The sequence below is a fragment of the Abramis brama genome (genome assembly GCF_963993115.1).
Source record: "Abramis brama genome assembly, chromosome: 14".
Classification (NCBI taxonomy): domain Eukaryota; kingdom Metazoa; phylum Chordata; class Actinopteri; order Cypriniformes; family Leuciscidae; genus Abramis; species Abramis brama.
The window spans coordinates 17,703,745-17,726,159 of NC_139976.1; the positions used below are offsets into that span (position 1 = coordinate 17,703,745).

General features: G+C 36.9%; 1 protein-coding gene across 1 annotated transcript in view; it reads right to left on the bottom strand.

Annotated features, from left to right (window-relative positions):
- Positions 1-1,638: 1,638 nt before the first annotated feature.
- shisa8b (shisa family member 8b) overlaps positions 1,639-22,415 on the bottom strand; it is a 30,907-nt gene continuing 10,130 nt past the window's right edge. Inside the window, exons 2-4 of the mRNA XM_084135145.1 lie at positions 19,541-19,662; positions 10,753-10,875; positions 1,639-4,529 (exon numbers count right to left, since the gene is read on the bottom strand). Coding sequence (XP_083991271.1) covers positions 4,069-4,529; positions 10,753-10,875; positions 19,541-19,662 — 706 coding nt within the window. The 3' untranslated portion in view covers positions 1,639-4,068. The remainder of the gene's footprint in view (positions 4,530-10,752; positions 10,876-19,540; positions 19,663-22,415) is intronic.

The following is a 22,415-nucleotide window of genomic DNA, read 5'->3' on the forward strand; positions in this document are numbered from 1 at the left end:
TCCTGTGAAATGTCTCCTACTGTGACAGCTGCCAAAGCGCCTGTTACCGAATGTTGACTGTTTGTCCGAGTGAGTGGAGGGGGCGTGGTTAGCCATTGGTCAATTAGCATACATGCGCAGGGAAAAATAAATGTAGAAATGTGGAAATACAGAAATAAATAAATGTAGAAATGTGGAAATACAGAAATAAATAAATGTAGGAATAAATAAATGTATAAATAAATACATATATAAATAAATAAATATATAAATACATAAATATAGAAATAAATGTATAAATACATAATTTATAATACCAAAATGTATTTATTTTCACTATTATTTCTGCATTTATTTATTTATTTCTACTTTTATTTATTTATTTATTTATTTTTCGTTCTGTCATTTTTAGTCCTTCATAAAAAGCGACTTTCATTGCTTTTAAGGTATATGCTAGCTTTTCTATTAGTTCTTGCATTCTCTGGAAATCAAACCCATGACAATGCTCAACCTTTTAAAGGAGAAGTTCACTTTTAAAATGAAAATTCTGTCATCATATACTCACCCTCATGTTGTTTCAAACCTGTATGAATTTCTTTCTTCTGCTGAACAGAAAGGAAGATATTTAGAAGAATGTCAGTAACCAGACAGTTTTTGGGTCCCATTGACTTACATAGTATATTTTTTTCCTACTATGGAAGTCAATGGGACCCCAAAACTGCCTGGTTACTGATATTCTTCTAAATATCTTCCTTTCTGTTCAGCAGAAGAAAGAAATTCATACAGGTTTGAAACAACATGAGGGTGATTATATGATGACAGAATTTTCATTTTAAAAGTGAACTTCTCCTTTAAGCTTCAGGAAAATTTGGTAATCCAGTAAAACGTAATCCAAATTTTTTTCTCATCTGACTGTTTAAAAAATGTTTTACGATATGCAGTTATAATATTAAATATGTCAGTAATATCATAAAAATCATTAAAAATGATTGAACACCAAGGAACTGCTGTGAGGAGAATTGAGATTTATGTTATGAGGAAAAAGGCTGGAAACGGAATTACAGTGTTAAAGGGACATGTAACGTTAGGCATCTCCCCCTTAATCTATATGATTTTCTAATCTAAAGGATATGTTGAGGACTGACCGTCTCAGTCACCATTCAATTTTCATGGCATATTTTTTTCCATAGGCCTACAAATAAATTGAATGGCGATGTCATAAATGAGTTCCACGGAACGGAAGAAAGAAACTCGTGCAGATTTGGAAGAAGGTGATGAAATGAGAGATATTTTGGGAGAACTCTCCAACTATCCTTGGAACATGAATGCTGTAAAGCATATTTTTAATGACTAACAAACAAGTGCGTGTGCCCAATAAAACAGTATATCTTTTTGAAGTAATGTTTTATTGATAAAACGGCTTCTGATACACTATGCGGTATCGCCAAAAGAGGGCGCAAGACATCTATATTATATCCCAGATCATCGTGTGACAAGTAGAGGCTCAGTGATGCTGTGTGAGACAAATGAGATTTCCTGCTTTCTGCTTCGACAACCATGACCGACACCTTAAATGTACCTGCATGGTGAGTGCTGATGGTTTTAGGGAGTTCTTAGAAGTAAGTAGCCTATAAATAAAACCAAACCATAATCCTCAAAACCATTTCGACATCTGACAAATTTTATTTTGAAAAGAGACATTGTTTGAAGTACAAATCTACACTCGTTTTACGTCAAATTCATCTGATAACGTTGATTTACAATTTCAAGCATTATTTTTGTTGTTATTGTTTGTTTTATTAACTCATATTTAGTCAAAATGTGAATATAAAACCCTATTTAAAAAAAGATTTCAGCTTGTCATTCCAGTTTTGGTTTCTCCAATTGTTGTTCAAAGCCCTTATACCACTAGTTCATTAACATACCACATTTTTTACACAGTGCATTACCAACACAGGCATTATCAATGTAACAAATAGCTTACAAACACCCCTATTTCAGATATCTTTAAAAGTTTCTGAACAAAGCGTCTGTGTAGTTCAGTCTTAAATATCTTAAATAATCTTAAATACAATTCTTACATAAATAATACAATTAATGTACATAAATACAGAAATATATTTAATATGCTTAAATATGAAAACAGAAAAAGCGTCCAGATCACATGAATATCTGGCTTGAATAAAAGTAAAGCACGACACAGTACAGGAACAGATAGGTAGCACTTATTAGTATCCTACATATATTTTAATTAAATACTACGAACATTTAAGAAACATCACACTAGCAAGTGCTGTTGATCTGTATATCAGCACATCTGATTGGCTGTAGGCACAAGGCCACAGGTAATCACATCCGTGCTGATATCCAGACTGTGAGTGTGGTATTGCTTTTAATACGACGTTCAATTAACAAGTAAACTGTATGTGTAAAGATGAATAACTAGATTTTCCCTCCCCACTCAATGTGTTCGGTAATAATCACTTTGGGTTTTTCATTTTCCAAACATGCTAGCGGGTTTTTTTTAGCATATTTAGCAATTTCCTGATTTCACTGCAGATGGTTATGCAACACAATTAGATTAGAATTAGATTCTGAAGTATCAGACTTTTCCCCATATGGTATTAAAGTAGATCTTGTTTTTTTTATTTGGATACATTGTAGCCTATCTGAGGTACAAGTTCTGGTAATTCACTCCACTAATCCAAGTAAAAGAAAGGACACATGAGTAGAAGGTAAACAGTGCAAGGCTTGCCACAAGACAACTAGTGCTTGTGAGATCTTGATTTCAAGGATGGTTAATTCACTAGAGCTGATATTTTTGCCATTGCATAGCTTGTTTTACAAGGATGATGTGCTTCATTCCCAGTTCTAAGGTCCAGATCATTGCTTATAGCTGCTGGCGTCATTTCTTCAGCCTCACACCAGGAGGCAGTCAGCCTTGGTCAACTATAAAGTGAACTACTCAGTATGACATTACGGACTCAACATAGGCGGTCTTGAGAAACAGAGGAGATCAGATTCTTTTAAGCAATCAAAAGATAAAAACAGGAAGATAAGATGAAGTTGGATGTTTGATGATGTCTTCACTCCATGACTGGAGTGATTTGAATGTCAAAACTAATTTAGACTCAAAAAACAATTTCTCTCTTGAAATTCCACAGAAAATGTATCTAAGACAGAGTCAATAGCCTTGTGGGCAGCATTCCGGAATGTAGTGCAGTTGCGCTTTGGGAGACCCGAGTTTGAGTCCTGGCTTGTGGTCCCTTCCCGATCTCATCCTACTTGTTAAGTTCTGTCCCAATAATTCCAAAAATAAACCTTTAAAAAAAAGATTGAGAAAAAGAAAAAGTTTTTAGCTTTACAGGAATGTCTTTTTCAGTATAAACATGTTTCATGGTGCCTTTTCAGAATTGTAGTCAAGTTTCATCACCATTGAGAGCTTCACGTGGTTCTTTTCTACAAAGTAGGTAACCCACTGAAACGAGATTATTATGTCTTTGTGGTTTTTCTCAACTTCATTCCCCTAAAACAAATTAGTGATTTAATGAGTGACTTTCTCACACCGAGACTTCCCAAGCCAGAGAGGAAGACCGTGAAATTTAGTAACTCAAAAAAACTTTCTTCATGAGCACAAAATCCTCAACACACTCAGCAAAGCTTATACTTAAATCTTAGTGTGAGACCGGACATCTGGGTGTTGCTCTTTGCCTCTCCTGGGGTAGGAGAACAGGTTTATTATGTTTTTTTTTTAACAAAATTGATCCTGAGGTTGTGTTTAAATATAGATGGCCAGGATAATGTCCCTTAATGACTTAGATTTAGGCTGACGTGATGATGGCATTGTCCCCGTTGAGTTAATGTGGCCTTGGGCACCATTCCTGTCTTCCGGTCTGAAAACTCACCTCATTGTTGTCAGTGACACAAAAGACAGAGATAAACCCAGAAAAAGTAGAACACAGAAGAAACCATATAAACTAGAGTGGTTTAGCACTAAAAGAAGGGGTGACTACACAGTCCTGACATTTTAGTCGCTGTGCATACAGTCCGTTAACAGTCGGCAGTGTTGTTTCCTTCATTCCCGTTTCCTCAGACAGTGACCTCCGTCTTGCTGTTGGTCTGATAGGCCTTAAGTTTGGGATGGGACTGATACAGCGGTTGTCCCCCGTAGACCGTGGGCTGGGAGATGAACTCCGGTAGTGTTTTTATGCTGTACTGTCTCCTGCTGCTGTAGATCTGTTGGCGAACAGAGGGTCCTGGATGCGAGGTCTGCCGGTGGACGTGTCTTTGTCCAGAATCCCAAGCTTTGAAGGCTGAGCTGGAAAGTTGAGGGTGGGTGATGGTTTTTGGGATGCGGGTCCTCTCCAACTGGTTGGTTGGGATTGAGATGGATAGGGGGGAATGGATGTCATGGGAGGGGAGTACCTGGTGGAGATAGGACTTGTCTTTTGGGTGCATTGACATCGGTTGGAAAGGTACAGGAGGGGAATGATACTGGGAGAAATCCATTAGTGGATAGCTCTTGTAGTAACCCCGGCTTGCAGTATCGGCTGTAAGGGAGGAGAAGAAATGGAAGAAGTTAGACCGACAAACATAAGATTGTAATTGAGCTACAGTGGGTTTTCGCATTATTGAGCTACAGTCTTTATGAGGAAACGGAGCCCCTAATGGGACAAGGGGATGGAAAAGAATATGAAGGAAAAGGAAAATGTAAATTCCACTGCTGTTGGGTTCTCTCACAAAAGTTCTGTGTTTCCCAGAGAAACTTTAAGTTTGCTTGTAAAACCTTGGCATTCTTTGCGAGAAAATGCAAAGTTTCTTGTAGGGCAGGGGTGTCAAACTCAGTTCCTGGAGGGCCACTGTCCTGCAGAGTTTGCATGTTGCATGTCACCTCTGTCTTTTTAAGCACGTGCACAACACTGAGGCCAATTGGAGTGCGATTACCATGTATACATGCTGGACGAAGATCATATTTTCTAGGTCTGTTAGTTAGACTTCACAAAAACCAGACTGGTATGATTTCAGTTTAACCAAAGCGTTTTGATGACATTTTAAAAACACAAACTATTGTTTTAGTCCAATTGAAATCAGATTTTTAAAGTACATGTACACATATTTAAAAATATATTTTTTTAAATCATCAAAGATCTAATAAAATAATGCGCACCATGTAAAATCCATCCATTGGAACCATGAGTTAGGCGTCTCAACATTAAAACAAGTCTTAATGAAGGACATAAAACAGCAGTGTCTGTATTCCTGTTGAGATGTCCATTGGGAGCTTGTCTATTTTATTAAACACTGACTTTATGTTCCCTGAAATGTTTAAAGGTCATGCCTCGGACATGAGTTATCTCCCTTCTCACGGTATTTACCTGCGAGCTGCTCACTCTGTCTCGCTGAATTAATGTATGCTAGATGCACTTGTTCAGTTTGTTCTTGTATTGAGTAAATCAGAAGGTTTTAGAAGGTGTGTATGTCAGGGGACATATTTTATATCGGGCTAGATGCCTGAATCACAAACAAAAATAAAAAAAAGAATTGAGTTCCTGTGGATGCTCTTTTGGTCTTAGCCTCATCAAATCCAGTATCAAATTTATAAACTGATGTCAGATGGCATTCTTTCAAGTAACATAGTCATCAAATTATATTTTTATCCTTTTTTCTCATTCATTACTTTCTTCTTGCCACAAAGTGATTCAAAGAGATGACATCTGAAAATCCTTGAGCTTACTACATAGGCTGTATTGTCTGTGTGCATCATCTTCATCATCACCATAACCACGGTGTGCTGATTGCAGACCATTCTGTCAGATACAGACGTGTTCATATGTGAAAGTATCTAATAATGTGTATGTAGTATGTATGTGTCATTATGTCACTGAATCATTGTGATCCAGACACTATTGGCTTGACATGTTCCTAGAATATAGGGCAGGCTAATGCTCCTGCTTAAATGGACAAAAAAACTCTCAAGGCCACAGCTTTTTTTCTTTCTTTTTTTTTGCTGTCTTTTAAAATATGTCATTCTTTGGCAAAGTATGCAAATAGCCATTTATTATTTAAAAGTTTTTTCAACCAATCACAAACTCGAGAAAATAAGAACAGTAATTAGGCACTCTCACACCTACAGTCTATTTTTGTAGAATTAACTTTTTGCATTTAGAGGTCATGTGTGAACAAGACCCATTGTTGAAATTACCAGAGCTGATTTGCTGGCTGAAGACATTGTAACAATACCAAAATAAATTCTGTATCGATGCGTTTACAACACTGTAAGATTAATGATTTGAGTATATCAAAGTTTTGAAGAAGCGGATTCAGTTAAAGCCCATTCACACCAAGAACAATAACTATAACGATAAACTGTATTAGCATTCACAAATTACAAAAACGTTCTGTTCATTATAAGCATGTGCTGCAGTTATGTCGTCAGCTGGATTAAATGCTCAAGCTCTTTAATGGGGCCAATGAGAATTGTCAAGTGGAATTTTTCATTCCACTTCCCAGACACACAGGTATAACAGGAGGTGGCTTGCATCTACTCATTCAGATTTGTTCTTCGGAGCCGAGAAGAGGTGCCTGTGATTCTCTATCTATTTACCTCTGCCTGGAAGCTTCGTAGGATTCCTATTCGCATTTCAGTGGTTCTCTCTCCCACACGCACATATAATTGCAATAGAGTTCCTCTGGGCGATTCAACGAGCAACTAGAAAGAGAAATTTTCAAAAGAGAATATTCTCTGATAAGAGTTTTTCTGTAAAAGAGAAATATCCTCTAAAAGAGCAAACACGGATCTTTTTAAAGTTACTTTTTCACCCGTGTATTTCCGGATGCGGTCGACACCTGTCTATCAGACGTCACGATCGCTGCTGCAGTTTGGGCCGTGCTGCTAACGCTGATCAGCTTTTATGGATGGTACATGTACAGTGGTCGAGAGAGATTAACACACTTCAACTGAAGAAAACGCATGCAAATAGAAAAAAACACCAGCAAATGAAGAAAACATCTTCAGCATTTTGACAACACGTGTTGCAAATACAGAAACGCGCTGCAAGTAGCACAGACCACCAAGGAAATGTTTCAAGGTGACCCCAACAAGAGACGAACCTGGCTGGGGCATGCTTATTGTTCAGTGTGTACTTGTCAGTAGTGTTGTTGATGACCTGAGGTGAGGTTTTTGTGTTTATTTTAATGTCTGGAGCCACATTTAATATTCACGCATTTCTGTATTTGCTTGTGTTCTGAGTATTTGCAGCGTGTTTTTGTATTTCCTACTACTTAATTCTGAATAAACAGAGATTCTAATTATTGGACCAAAAACCTCCGCAAGTAATAATCTAGAACAGGGGTTTTCAAAGTCTAAGACAGTGGGCCTCAGTGTAAACAAGGCCTTATTTTCAGAATAATAACAATATAACTTTTTAAATGTATTAATTTAAACTAATTATTAGGCTATTATTTTTACCACTCTCCGTGCCTCCCCTGGCATGCTCTGGTGCCCCCCTGGGGAGGCGCGCCCCACACTTTGAAGACCCCTGATCTAGAATACTGTCTAACACTTGATGTTCTGTCAAGTCTCCGCCTTCAGTTAGTAACCTGGGTGTGCTCTTAGATACCATTCTTTCATTTGAAAGCCACAGTTTTAGCATCTGTAAAGCCCCATTTTTCCATCTTAAAAATATATCTAAATTTCGACATATGCTCTCAATGACAAATCTTGCTAATTACTTACAAAGCATTAAATGGTTTAGCTCCTCAGTACTTGAGCGAGCTCTTAACACATTATAGTCCTTCACGTCTATTGCGATCTCAAACTTCTGGCAAGTTGATAATACCTAGAATATCAAAATCAACTGCTTTTCTTATTCGTGGAATAGACTTCCTAGCCTTGTTCGGAAAGCAGACACACTCTGTCAGTTTTAATCTACACTAAAAAGCCAACTCTTTAACCTGGCTTACACTTAACACATTATCAATTTCTATTATTCAAATCAGTTAAATGATTGTTAGGCTGCATAAATTAGGTCAACCAAAACCGGGAACACTTCCTATAACATCCGATGTACTTGTTACATCGTAAGAAGAATGGCATCTACTCGAATATTAGTCTGTCTGTCTCTTCCTTATCCCGAGGTTACCATAGTCAGCCAGATCTGGTCCATCCAGATCAGATGGTGGACCTGCACCTAGACACGACCAAAACGCAACCCTGAATGTCAGAGACCGTATCTACTAGGCAATCCCCTGTGAAGGCCTTGTCGACATGATAGCCATCGGCACAGATCCTCAACAAAGACCACAAGAACCAGACAGGTCCAGACAGCATGTTCATTCCTTGGTCTGAGGAGAACTGGTACCCTAGACTGAGCCTAATTTCTCCCAAGGTTTTTTTTTTCCTCCATTCTGTCACCTGATGGAGTTTGGGTTCCCTGCCAGTTGCCTCTGGTTTGCTTAGTTGGGGACATTTAATATTCAACCATATTATTGATCTGACTGTACTGATCTGACTGAGCTGGAAGATGTCATCATTTTTGGCAAAACTACTTTATAGATTAAATGAACTCATTTAATAATTGATGATCTTTACAACGGAACTGAATCAACTGAATTGCTTTGGCATAGCAGGCCCAGGGGTGTCATGCCCCCTAGGAGTGCGAGCATACACCACGAGAAGTGTTGCATCCTCGTTTCTAGCGAACGGCGACTCTCTAACAGACATCTGCAGAGCAGCAGGCTGGTCGACACACAATACTTATGTGAGATTTTAGAATCTCCAGGTTTGAGCCAGTTTTGTCCTGTGTGTTATCAGGTACGAACAGGTAAGCTGCAGGAAACTGGCCGGATGTACTGCTTGCACATAGCACCTTCCCCTATCTGAGGTGGTTAAATAACAATAAAAATAATGAAAACAAATTGTTAAAAAAATAACAAAAAGAACAGCTGAAGTGACCTGTTCCTATTGGAAGAACTGTTCTTTCTGTCCCTACGTAGTATGAGAGACTACACGGCATATGTGGGGCATTGGGAAAGTCATGATGTAGCGAGTGCACTTGTTATCTGGCCCGACATCTGAACCACCAAACCTCGTGACATGGTTCAGCATGTTGTGCCGTTTTCCAAAGGGACCCCTAGTGTCAGTAGATCGACATAATGTCAAAGTGACTGACAGATTGAGAACATCTTGGTTACTGTTGTAACCTTCATTCCCTGATGTAGGGAACAAGACATTGTGTCCCTCCTGCCACAACACTGAACTAATCGCTGAAATGGCCGGGGCACTGTCTCGTGGATGCAAGCCACCTCCTTTTATACTCGTATGTCCAGGGAGTAGCATGCAAATTTCACTCGCCAATTCTCATTGGCCTTTTCTTAAGTATCAGAGGTGTTTGGAGCTCCCAAGTGTGAACCCTAGTGTCAGTACATCTACAAAATGTCTCATTTCCTCCATCAGGGAACAGAGGTTACAACAGCTCTATTTTGTGGAGAGAATACCAGCAAATTAGACAGAACCTGAAACAAAAGAGCTTTTCTCCATGTGAGCAGATGAAGAAAATAGTTGACAGATTAAGGGTCTATTTAAAGGTAATTTCCGGCATATTACTAAAAGTTGACAGCATTTTGGTGCTGTGTGAATTGCGGATGTGGTAAATTTACGAGAATAAGTTTTAATGGGCAATTTAATGGGTTTTGTGTGTGAAAGTGGCCACTGATTGCCTTCCAAACAAAGATAAATACTATGCATCGTGAACAATAAAAACATCAAAATGTTTGAATGAGATGTAATAAACAAGGGAGAATGTTTATAGGAATCGTCTCTTTTACCTGAAAGAACTAGATTATTTGCAGCTGAACTGAAAATAAAACTAAATTTCCCTCATTATACCTCTTTACACTAAGCCATTATAAAGGTCTGATGAGGCAAACAATCTAGTGTGGCAGTGGATAAGCAACACCTTTTGTGTAGTGAGGATCCTGGGAAAACACTCAAATGTACACGTCTGTGTAGAGTGTAAGAGTGTAGCCACCGGCACTGGGATGTTAAATAATATCGGGACTGACAGAGTAAAGTGCCCCAACTGTAGTCCTGTCATGATTCATGTCTTGTTTCACTGGTTTTGTGTTAGGATTTTCTGTTCCTATTGTTTCTGTGTTCACTGCCTATGTTCAGTTCCTGTGTTGGGCTTTGTAGTCCTTTTGTTGATTGGTTCCCCCTGTTAAAAAAAATCATGAAATCATGAGAGGGATCACCTCCATTTTGGCCAAATGAGCCAGTACGATAAGATAAAGTCACATAGTCCTTCCGATCTCCTTGATCTCCTTGACGGAGACTCTTAATCCTCACAGCTGGATCCATAAGGAGTGAGGTTTTTTAACAGAATAAACTTCAACAAATCCAACACGGACACCAGAGAACCAGGTAACAGAATAAGCTCACCAAACATATAGCCATGAAGGACAAGACCTGACAAAGAACATGGGAGACACAAGGGTATAAATACACAAGGGCTAACAAATAAGACACACCTGGCAACAATCAAGACTAATTAACAAGGGGACCTAATCAACAAAAGGACTACAAAACCTAACACATGAACTGAATATAGGTAATGAATACAGAAACAATAGGAACAGAAAACACAACAACTTAAAAGTCAAGACAGAAGCTGACAGACAGGGACTGTTGTTTATGACATCCAGCAGAGCATGAAATAATTCAGCATCTGTGAATAAAGTATGTTTGTGCACACAGTAGCATGTCACTGTTCTTACCAACTGCTTTCAGAGAGTTGTACTTATTCAGCGCCAGGCCTGGTATGCTGAGGTTGCTTTGAGGATGAGGGAGTCCGGCCGGTGTACCGTAAGGGAAGCCGGCATTGTTTAGATGGTACTGTTCTGGAATACAGAAGGATAGAAGAACATTAAAATGAAAAGTTTGTTTATGAGGGTACAATATTTCATGAATGAAAGTATGAAGTTTGAGGTCAATAATATTTCAGCAATTATGCATTATGAATTGATCAAAAGCAACAGTAAAGACATAATGTTACATAAGATTTATAAGCTCTATACATCAAGGAAAAAAATATATATCACAATTTCCACAGAAATATTAATCAGGACAACTGCTTTCAACATCAATAGTAAAACTTTCTGAAGGATCATGTGACACTGGACACTGGAGTAATGGCTGATGAGTAGTTTATCTATTTTCAAAAGCACAAACTACTCTGTTATGTGCAGGCTGCTGTTAGTGGGAAAACATGCTGTTGAATTAGTCATTTTGTTGAACTGCAATAGAGAAGTAAATCCGCTCTATATGCAGTGACCCTATATTGACCATTGAAATGTGGTTCAGATGCTCCAGCCTGAATGACCTATTTTTCTTTGTAAGCTGTGGGTGACGGCACAGGAAGGACATTGATGCATTTAATGAATGTTAGATGTTGCTTTCTTTTTTCCTGTTTGTTCCATTACTCATTAGTCACATCTCATTTAACACGAGCGATGTGTTGAGAGATTTGGACAGCCGTTCTTTTAGGGCAAACCTGTATTACACATTCTGAAATCATCATGGCATTTCCAAGCAGTGGTAATGTGTTTTTAATGCTTTAAATAAATGTTGCATTAAAGCCAACAGTATACCCTTCAGTGTGTTAATTCAGACAAGTATACCCAAAAACTCTGTCGGGGACTGTTCTGATGTCATCATGGTGCATCAAAGGCATGTCTGGGTAATTCTAATGTTGATTTTCATGCAAATTACATCGGTTGAACCAAGCTTGCTCAAGATCATTTAAGGTATTCTCTGCTTTTTAGCCTCTGCAGGTGTAAATTAGCTGTCTTTTATGTTGTTTAAGGGAAGTTTTACGCTTCTCACCAGGTCTCTTTTCTAAACCTTAACTAAGAGTGTGATGCCCTAAGGACATTAGCTTTAATACAACATCAGCACTGATATTAACCACCATTTACTAGCTGTGTGTCTTCTTGACACTCTCGGCTGTGTTTGATAATGATGAAGAGTAAAGGGAGGAACTAATGAAGAGGGTTTGTCGGGGTAAAGCAGGATGCAAGGCTTAAGCATCACAAAGAGAAATCAAACCAGACTGTTCGTAAGATTAAGTATATGTGATCTAATTGAGCGAGAGGGATAGATGAGCGAGGGTGATGTACTCTGTACAAGTTAATGTATTCATTAGGTATTTCTGACTAGACCTTTGAAGTCAAAATCATTGTAAGAAAGTCCAGAGGGGTAATAACAGCTTTTGATGCATTATGTAATATTTTTAGGGCTGTGTGCATTATGTACTGAGGGGTTTAGCATATTTCAAAAGCAGTTGCTGAACAGTTTTCAGATTCCTAAAGGTCCTAAAGTGCATAGCATTGTTTATTTCCATGTGACCATTAGTGTACAATTATAAATCTAATGTATGATAAACATTTAGTTGCTGTGGAAAAATATGTTACCAAAAATAATAACCAGATTTACAAAATACCTTTTCTCTATCTTCCCATAATTGCCGGCATGAACTGTTTTTTTTTTTTTTTTTAAATAGCCAGTGTTGTTATTGTTAACTAAAAATGTTTTAAAAAAAAATGTTAATTGAAATAAAATAAAATGTAAATATTAAATGAAAAACTAAAATTAGAAGTGTTGCAACTAATTGAAATATAAGTTGAAGTTGAAGTACTAAAATTACTAAACTAAATTCAATTCTAAATAAATGAAAGCTAATTAGAAATACAAAAAACTACTAAAAATGACAAATTCATAGTGTATACAGGGTTTAAAATTAACACCTGGCAACCCACCAAATGCGGGTTCAAATCTACTGTGGCGGGTAACACATATCACCACACTAGCCAATTTGGCGGCTTATGATTCATAAATTATGTTCTATCAATTTGCATGGCATCGCTATCAAAGTTAGCAAAAATGAGGGTCGCGCGTAAAGAGGGTCGACAACTGAGTCTTTAAAATTCCCATCTGCTATGCGATTGGTTAATGATCCGCCAGAGCCCTAGGAGACAATTAAGAGACTCATTTTTCCAACCCGTTCTCTTAAATACTGCATGACCAAGACTTTTGGGCAAAAAGCGCCCTAGCGTCTTTATTGCTACGTGCAGGTCATTATAAGAGAAGTCACAGAGAATTTTGTTTTTATTTCCATTTTATTTTATTTGTATCCGCAAACAGCGATTGACTGTCGTAAAAAGCTGAAAACAATACAATGATTCAGAATGAGATTTAATAACAAATATATTTAAATCTGTGACTTTGATTGCATATAACAAGTTAAAAATATGAAAAAAATGAAAACTGAAATTGTAAAAATAAAAGGTAGGCCTAATTCAAAATGTAAATACATTTTATAATAAATAAAACTTGACTACAACCCACAGTGAAGAATCCTCCACTATCTGCATAATTTTCACTATACTTTAATATTTTAGAAATAAGCTTGGATGTTTTTAGATTGCAAGGCAGCACAATGTATATAAATAAATTGCTAAATGTAAAGATTAATAGATACACTGTTAAAAAAAAACTGTGGCAGCTGTGGTTGCCAGTATTTTAACGTAAAAAATAAGGTAGCAACCTTTTATGTTTTATGGGATTTAAATTTACGGGCAAAAAAACACAATGTAAAAAAAACCCTGTGAAATTTACGGTAAAAAACGTCAGCTTGGTTGCCAGTATTTTACCGTAAAAAAAATGGTAGCAACCTTACTTTAAAAAAATAAAAAATAAAAAAAAAACCTTCAGCAGGATTTAAATGTGTGGTAAAAAAAACATCAGCTGTGGTTCCCAGTACTTTACCATAAAAAATACAGTAGGAACCTTTTAGTTTTCACGAGACAACCGTTATATTACATAAACCGATTAATGTTATCATTAAATTTCACTAAAGTATTCAAATCTGCTTTATATCTTTGTAATAAACTGATAACCATCATAATAACACAAGTGGTAAAAAAGAAAAGCACACGATGATTTAAGTACTGTATACCATTAGTTTTCCACAAACTGAGGCACATGTTAATATTTAGAAGGTGCACAGTGTCATACACACAAACACAAAACACCATCATGGTGACACACACATGACTCCAAATAATGCCATAAACATTCATTAAACAATATATGATGTAATATAAACCCCAAATGTATAAAACTGATAACAAAAACCAAGAAGAAACATAATTATTTAAATGAAATAGCATCAAATGTGAAGTGTCACACAGGGAATTCTGGGAATGTCCATTTAGAGAAACAACAGGAACAGAAAAAAGAGACGAGCAGAAACACAAGAACTACAACTGACTTCAGCCACAGCCTTAGATGAAATCAACTGAAGATAAAAAAACATTAAATCTGTGAAGATCTCGGCAGAGGAGGATTAAACAACTCCACAAACAGCATTACCAGCTTCACTTATTACTAACCAGACTGACTTTATTTCTGTCAGACGTCTACAGTTCTGTTTGAGAATTAACAGAGGTTTAGATGTTGATGATTTATTGTTTCATTTGAAGTCACCATGATGGAGATCAGTGACTGCTTTAGTTGGGCTCTTGACCCTTGACTTTCTGACATTAGTTTTTCTCTGCCTGCTGTAACTCTGTGTTTATAAGACATGTTGATTATGGCTAGGAAATCAGAGAGAAAATGAATCATGTGATGTTGGTTGTGTATCAGTGATGGCAATCACCACGTTTGATTCACTGAGCTCTTATAGAGTCTTATCTTTGATTATATGTGTTATTAATTTTACATTATTGATTGTAGTAGCCCTATGATTCTACAGCATGTGTTCCATCATTGCTGTGATAATCAGAAGAATTTTTAAAACATTGTGTACAATAAAGGTTTGAACTGCTGTATCTTTCAGACACACATCAAGAGTCAGCGTATGAATCTCAACAATGGTGATGATATAAGTTAATAAGTTGCACTTGATGGAGCCTCCAATCAAAACTCATCAGTATCTCCCAGCATGCATTGCAGCAGGAATACATTATGCTGAATTGCCTTAGTATTTTCTTTTATTATTATATCTGCTTTTATTTTTGATGTTGTTTTTGTTGCAGCTTTTTAGTAGCTTGTTTTGTGATGTTCAGAGTTTTATCTGATTATTGTGTTGATTGTCACCGTAGTTGAGATTCATACGCTGAATCTTGATGTCTGTGTTGGTTTCAATCGAGCAGTAGTTCAAAACCTTTTTTCTACACCATGTATTTTTAAAGTTCTTCAGATTATCTGTTGCTCGCTGCTGGCTTACAGAGATATTATACTCAATAATATGAAATATTTATTTTTAATATTATAATTAATATGATCACTTTGCTCATAAAGTGAGAGATAAGACTCTTTATGAGATCAGTGAATCAGGCCACAATATGACGATTATGTCATCATTAACCTGCCATCATCACCTGGTCACATTTTCTCTCTGATTTTCATGCATAACGTTTGTGTTATTGTTTGTGTAACTGTTACCACACAGTTAAGGCAGTCAGAGTAAATCTAAAGTTAAAAAGTCAAGGGTCAAGAGCCCAACTAAAGCAAACACTCATCTCCATAATGGTAACTTCAAACTTTATTATTTTCAATAAAACATCAACGTCTGAACCTCTGGTAATTCTCAATAATTAGATTACAGGAAACCACAGCTGGCAGGTTTTTATTTTTTATATAAAAGTTCAGTTCAATGTTCAATGCCATAAAACCTAAAATATTACTACCGTATTTTTTACGGTAAAGCACTTGCAAGCTGCTAGTTTTTTACCGTAAACTTTAGTTCAGTGCCGTAAAAGCAAAAAAAATTCTACCGTATTTTTTACGGTAAAGTACTGGCAACCACAGCTGCCAGTTTTTTTCCGTAATATTTAGATCACTGCCGTAAAACCTAAAATATTACTACCATATTTTTTACGGTAAATCGCCTGCCAGTTTTTTACCGTAAACTTTAGTTCAATGCCGTAAAACATAAATATTTATACCGTATTTTTTACGGTAAAGTACTGGCAACCAGCTGCCAGTTTTTCACCGTAATTTTTAGTTCGATGATGTAAAACTTTGTAAAATTAGTAAACATTTGCTACCGTATTTTTTACGGTAAGGTACGGTAAATGCAACGGTAAGTTTTTTTTTTACAGTGTACTTCCAAAATCCGTACATTTAACAGTATATTAATGTAAAATTACATGAAATGTCCCGTAAGAGCTATTACAGTTTTTCACTGTATATAGTAAGGGTACATACCGTTAAGGAATTAACATTTTTTTTCTGTTGCTTTTTTACAGTTTTTTACTGTTAAAATTACGAACATTTTTTACAGTGTAAAATACATGCAGTTAAATCAAGTAGGCCTGTGCTAAAATAAATAAATATTGTTAATACGACATAATATCATAAAATAAACATGTAAAAAATATTATATTTAAAAAATATATATATCAAAAAAAAAAATGCAAATTATTAAGTCTCGGTGAAGCCCATTCCATCCCTCTAACTATCCTATTTTTCCAAAAGCATCCATGTTACGACTGTGTTAATGTTATGAAGTGAACTGAGTTACCATTTAGCTGAGGTTTTTTGGCTTCAGGGACAGACTAATGTATAACTCAAAACAAAGTGAGATCCCAAAAGTGACTTCTCAAGCCCATATAAACTCAAAGGTAAACATCCTGCCTGTCATATTTGGGGATGGCAATGTGAATTGAATGGGGGATTGAGAATGTGCAGCAGAGATGCACTAATATGGGACGGGGTGCATCTGTGCATTTGTGCGTCATTGTTCACGCTCTTCACTGGAGTGCCACCATTTCCCACTGAAGGCCTGTTGTGTATGTTCTTAGCCCTGAAGCAATGTAGACGTCTGTGATGCTTTAGTGTGAGGTATGTCTCCTTGTGACACATACTCCGCGTGTGTGTGTGTGTGTAGTGGCATATAAAAACAAAGCCTGAAATGCCAGAGGCAGAGAATTAAAGAGCGGACTGCATAAGGGGAAGTCTAAAATTGGACCGTTCGTCTTTGTGTTGTATGACACTGTCATGCCATAGCACATGTGCTCATATAAACACACTTTCTGATGCCTGATATTAACCTCTGCTCACTGTAGATAGGCTTGAGATTTAGACTTCATGCCTGTTATTTAAGTTTTTATTTTTTTCAAAGGTGAAAATGGGATGGATGTGTTTTACCTATGCCAGAATATTCTTGCAAAATGACAGAAAATACAATATTTGTGTCTTTGGGCATCTTGGTACGATAGAGCATGAAGAGGGGAAAAAAATGCGAAGAAAACATTGAAAGCATATGATACACTCTTGGGTTCACCCAAAAATGAAAATTCTGTCTGAAAGACCTGTCTCTGACCTGAATGAAATACTCACCCTCAAGTTGTTCCAAACCTGTATGAATTTCTTTCTTCTGCTGAACACAAAAGAAGATATTTTGAAGAATGTCAGTAACCAAACAGTTGATGGACCCCATTGACTTCCATAGTAGGAAAAAAAAATGGAAGTCAATGGCGTCCATCAACTGTTTGGTTCTTATCGATATTATAGCAAGTTTTACTTGTCTTTTTTTTTTTTCATCCTCTGATGAATTGTTCTCTATAGGGCCATGAATTTCAGCTTCAGTTAAGTAAATAAGGTTGATTTTGATTTCATGTTGACTGTAAATGAAAGGGGCTGTTGCTTCAGCTTTAGCTCATACACAACATAATGCTATTGGAGCCACAATATCCAACATCTCTTTCCAGACATCTTGTGATTACACAGCCTCAGGCCCTTGAACCATCTAGTGCTTATCACACTTATTTTTCCAGGCACTGTGGCCGTGTAATGTTCCCAATTTAACCCCAGATAAAAGCCAACGCGAAGACATGTCTTTTGACCGTGACATTAAATGTCACCTTCCCAGATCAAGACCAAAAACAGCACAAGCACTATAATCTTCACACTATTACTGAGAACGCAGAAAGTACGCAGTGAGATGTGTACAGTCACATCGCTAAAACCTCTAAGCACCATGGAGCGAAACTTAAATCCCTTTCATAAAGAGCAGAGGAAAGTGTGCCGCTTAAGCCTGGCACAGACGCTGGATATCAGCATAAACCCCACATCAACTGTCGGTCTGAAACCCGCTGTGTCTTACGCCCGTGTAAATCCACCCAGTGCAATCGACCTCGCTTGTGTTTAAAGATGAGTAAGAAAAGGAGGTTCTAGATTTATTTTCCTCTGGCTCTTGAGGAGAAATGGAAATTATGGGGGAGAAAACCAAGGATAACCAGAGAGAGAGAGAGAGGCACTTTATCTAGATCAAACTCACAAGTGGCAAGATGCACACCCGGGAACATTCACTCTTATGAGGGTGAGGGTGAATCTCAATAAAAGTATTTTATGCCCGTTACTAAATAATTCTGATTGAAGTATTTGAAGATTAATGAATGAAATTGTGAATAAATCATTGTATTGCAGTATTTTTTTACTGTAATATACTCTCTCTCTCTCTCTCTCTCTCTCTCTCTCTCTCTCTCTCTCTCTCTCTCTCTCTCTTTATATATATATATATATATATATATATATATATATATACAGTATATATATATATATATATATTATAATGCAATATTACAAAATATAATGCTATTTATTTATTTTAATGGCAAAGCTGAATTTTCATCAGCCATTAAAAAGATTGTGTATATACAAACATATATGTTCATATATTTTTTATCTTATTTATTTATTTATTTTAATGTTTGAGCTTTTGAAAGTCAGTGGGGCCCAATGCTGTCCATGGAAGAAAGAAAGGAATGGAACGATATCAGGGTACATGTCAGAATTTTTATTTTTGGGTTTACTATATATCCTTATAAGATGTGATTTGCTCAAACTGAGGGCATAATTGTGATAGCTCAAAGATTTGTTTGCACGACATTGCAACATTCAAACCATTTGGTTACGAGCCATTGATTGTATATGAGGAAACTCATGCACTTATTTAATTATTTAAAATGGATTTTTTTTTGTGTTTTTTTTTGTTTCTTTTTATCGCTGAAGCATATTTTGATCGACTGTGATGGCTTGAACTCTTTTCAGTTGACTCTGAAAAGACTTTTAACGAAGTATGAAGAATGAAGACCAGATTTAGTTTTAGAATCTTTATCAAAGATAAACTTTCTCTTAAAGATAAACCTTTTATATTTTTTTACTTAACTTTTTCTTTTTTACTTGTCTTTCACTTTTTTCACATCATGAATATAGCCAAGGTAGCTGGCGTTAAACAATAAACAAACAAATAAATAAACATTTGTTGTTTTTTGCTATCAGCAAGAACAGAAAGTGAGCAGCTGTAAGCCAGTGATTCACAGTGTACGTTGTCATGCAATACTCTTGGGAAGTGAGCCCCGTTGGGAAGCTGTGCGAGCAGACATGTACAAAAGTGATGCATCCATAAATGCAGAATCTATAGCAGTGTTTTGTTTTTTTGTTTTTTTGTTTTGTTTTTTTTGCATGTAGGGAGAACAGCAGAGTAAGTGATCTCACCGCTGCGGCTGCGAAGCATCCTGGCAGAGATGCCATTTGCACCGACAGATGTGGTGCTGCTCAATGGTCCATCCACAGGACTCACCTCCCCTCCTGGCTGCTTCAGCAACTCCTGCAGAGTCCTGTGAGGAGACAAGAGTAATCATTTACCCAAACATTAGATGACAACAGGGATGTCATTCAGGATTGAATCAAGAATGCGTTTATATTTACCGTTGAATTCTTATATTTGATTTGAGGTGACAGGAACTAGAATTCCCAATTGAATTTTAGGAAGTACAATTCAAATTCTATTTTTAAATTTATAAATGCACTACAATTCAAGGGTTTGGGGTCAGTGTATCTTAAACACTCACCAAGGCTGCATTTATTTGATCAAAAAATACAGTAAAACAGTAATATTGTGAAATTATCATTTAAAATAATTGTTTTAATATATTTTAAAATATGATTTATTCCTGTGAATATGATTAAAATGTGATTTACTCCCGTCTTCGGTGTCACATGATCCTTCAGAAATCATTCTAATATGCTGATTTGGTGCTCAAGAAACATTTATTATTATTATCAATGTTGCTGAGCTGCTTAATATTTTTTTGGACTTGTGATACTTTTTTTTCACGATTCTTTGATGAATGTAAAGTTTAAAAGAATAGCATTTATTTGAAATATAATTTTTTACAACAATGAAAAAGTCTTTACTGTCACTTTTGATCAATTTAATGTCCTTGCTTAATTTTTTGTTTATTTTCTTTCGTAAAACATAATCTTTCTGACCTCAAACTTTTGAACAGTCATGTATTTATACTAATTTAATCTGTGAGCCCCTCCACTGAAAGAAATATTATTTTATTAAAAAATTCTCATTGGACAGTGTAGAGTAACAGGAAAGTAGGGGGGAGAGATAGGACAAAAAGATCAAAACATGACTCCGGCTGGAGTCAAACCCGAGTTCCCTTGAGCCAACAGTGCATATTTGTGTCATGGAAAAGTGCGCTACCATCTGCACCAATCAGTCTGACATAAATATTAAATTTTGTGGTTTATGTTCTAATCTCATATAAAAGGTGAGATCAGAAAATGATTGGATCTCATTTTGCCGACATATTGTCATAGGGCATTTAATCAGAGCAGTCCTGTCCATAAAAACCACATCCCTTCCCTGTTTTGCTGAAAAAGTAAGGGTAAAGATCTGTAGCTATGGCAGGGCAATATCAGTATAACATTAGTGGTTTGGAGCTGTGAGTCCCGAGGCTGACAATCAGCATATTGTCATATTTTATCAATACTGTCATTTAGCATCTGCTGGCAGTCAACAGACGGTTTGTGTAGCAGGCAGTCAATGAATTCACACTCAATATGTTCTCTCTACACACTGGATGCACTTTAAATCCATTACACTAGTCACATTAAACAATAAATATGTCTAAGCAGTTAACAACTCTTGCCATTCACAGGACTGCAGTTATGTTGGCTTTGCCCTAGAGTTCCCGAACCCTTTCCTGCATCCCTGTGTCCTCTTGGGTGCTGTGTTCTTCAAATCCTTGACCCTCCATTATTGTTCTATTTCCTACGGCCTCCACTTGCATCCCTAGTGAGCTCTCTAATTCTGTCCAACACCCTTTAACCAACAAGACTGTGATGAGATCTAATGTGATTGTCAAGCACAAGCGCACTGGCCTTTGGCCGGCCGATGCCAGTGGCAGTAGGCCATCACGGCCTAAGAAAAACAACACATCAGAAAGGCATGAGAATATAGTCACCCTGGTGATGACTTCTTCCAGGGAAGACAGAAAAAGCATTTGCAGTGGAGCTGGGAAACAGATAGCAGTGCAATTGGATGGGAGCAGCCGTTCCTGTGCCATCTCCGTTTGCATCCCATCCTAGTGTTTTTGGAATTCTCTTGAGGAGAGTAAAACTCAACTCAAACTAGAAGATAAACATCATCTGTTTGTTCTAGGTCTCTCTTGGGAGCTCACATGTATCAGTCATTGGGTAGGACAATGCTGGACAGCTGTCCCCCTTTTCCAATTTGTCCATGATATGGGTGCCTGAGCATTTTTGGTCTTTTTGGGAGGACTCAGATGCAGTATAAAGGAAAAATATGGAATATGAGTTAATGTGAGAAATGGTAATGCTCAATATGGCAGCTGTAGGATTTGAAGTTCTCTCTTTTAAGAACTGATCACAAGTTTGCTTTTTCTATATGCACATTTACTGAATTTGTTTAAGCTATGGAAGCGAAATATGACACCATTGCTGTTAGTAAATAAATGTATCATTTGAAATATACAGAACCCCTAAGAGGAAAAAATGGGAAAAAATATAAGAGGTGAGGAAAATGTATATTTCAGTGTTTTTGCATTCGCTTGCAAAAGTTTTGTGTTCATCGCAGTTGTAATCCCCCATTGCATATCAGGTTTATTGGCAAAATTTACAGACTTTCATCTGTTTGCAATGAACAAATCAAACAAAAGTAATTGAAATAGCTCAACACAACAAATATTTCAAGTGGTTTCCCAAAATTCAACTGAAAATGCACCGTTTAATGACTTCTGCAGTCTCAGAATTATTCAACCCCTTCATGGCAAGCATCTTTAGTACTTAGGTGAACACCCTTTTGCTGTTATGACCTGCTGCAAACGAGATGTATAACCAGAAACAGCTTCTGGCAGCGTTTCTGGGGAATCTTAGCCCATTCCTCATGAGCAATGGCCTCCAGTTCAGAAATATTCTTGGGTTTGCATTCTGCAGCCACCTTCTTCAAATCCCACCAGAGATTTTCTATGGGGTTCAAGTCAGGTGACTGTGATGGCCACTGTAGACTGTAGAATCTTCCAGGACTTCTTCTGCAACCAAGCCTTGGTGGAATTTG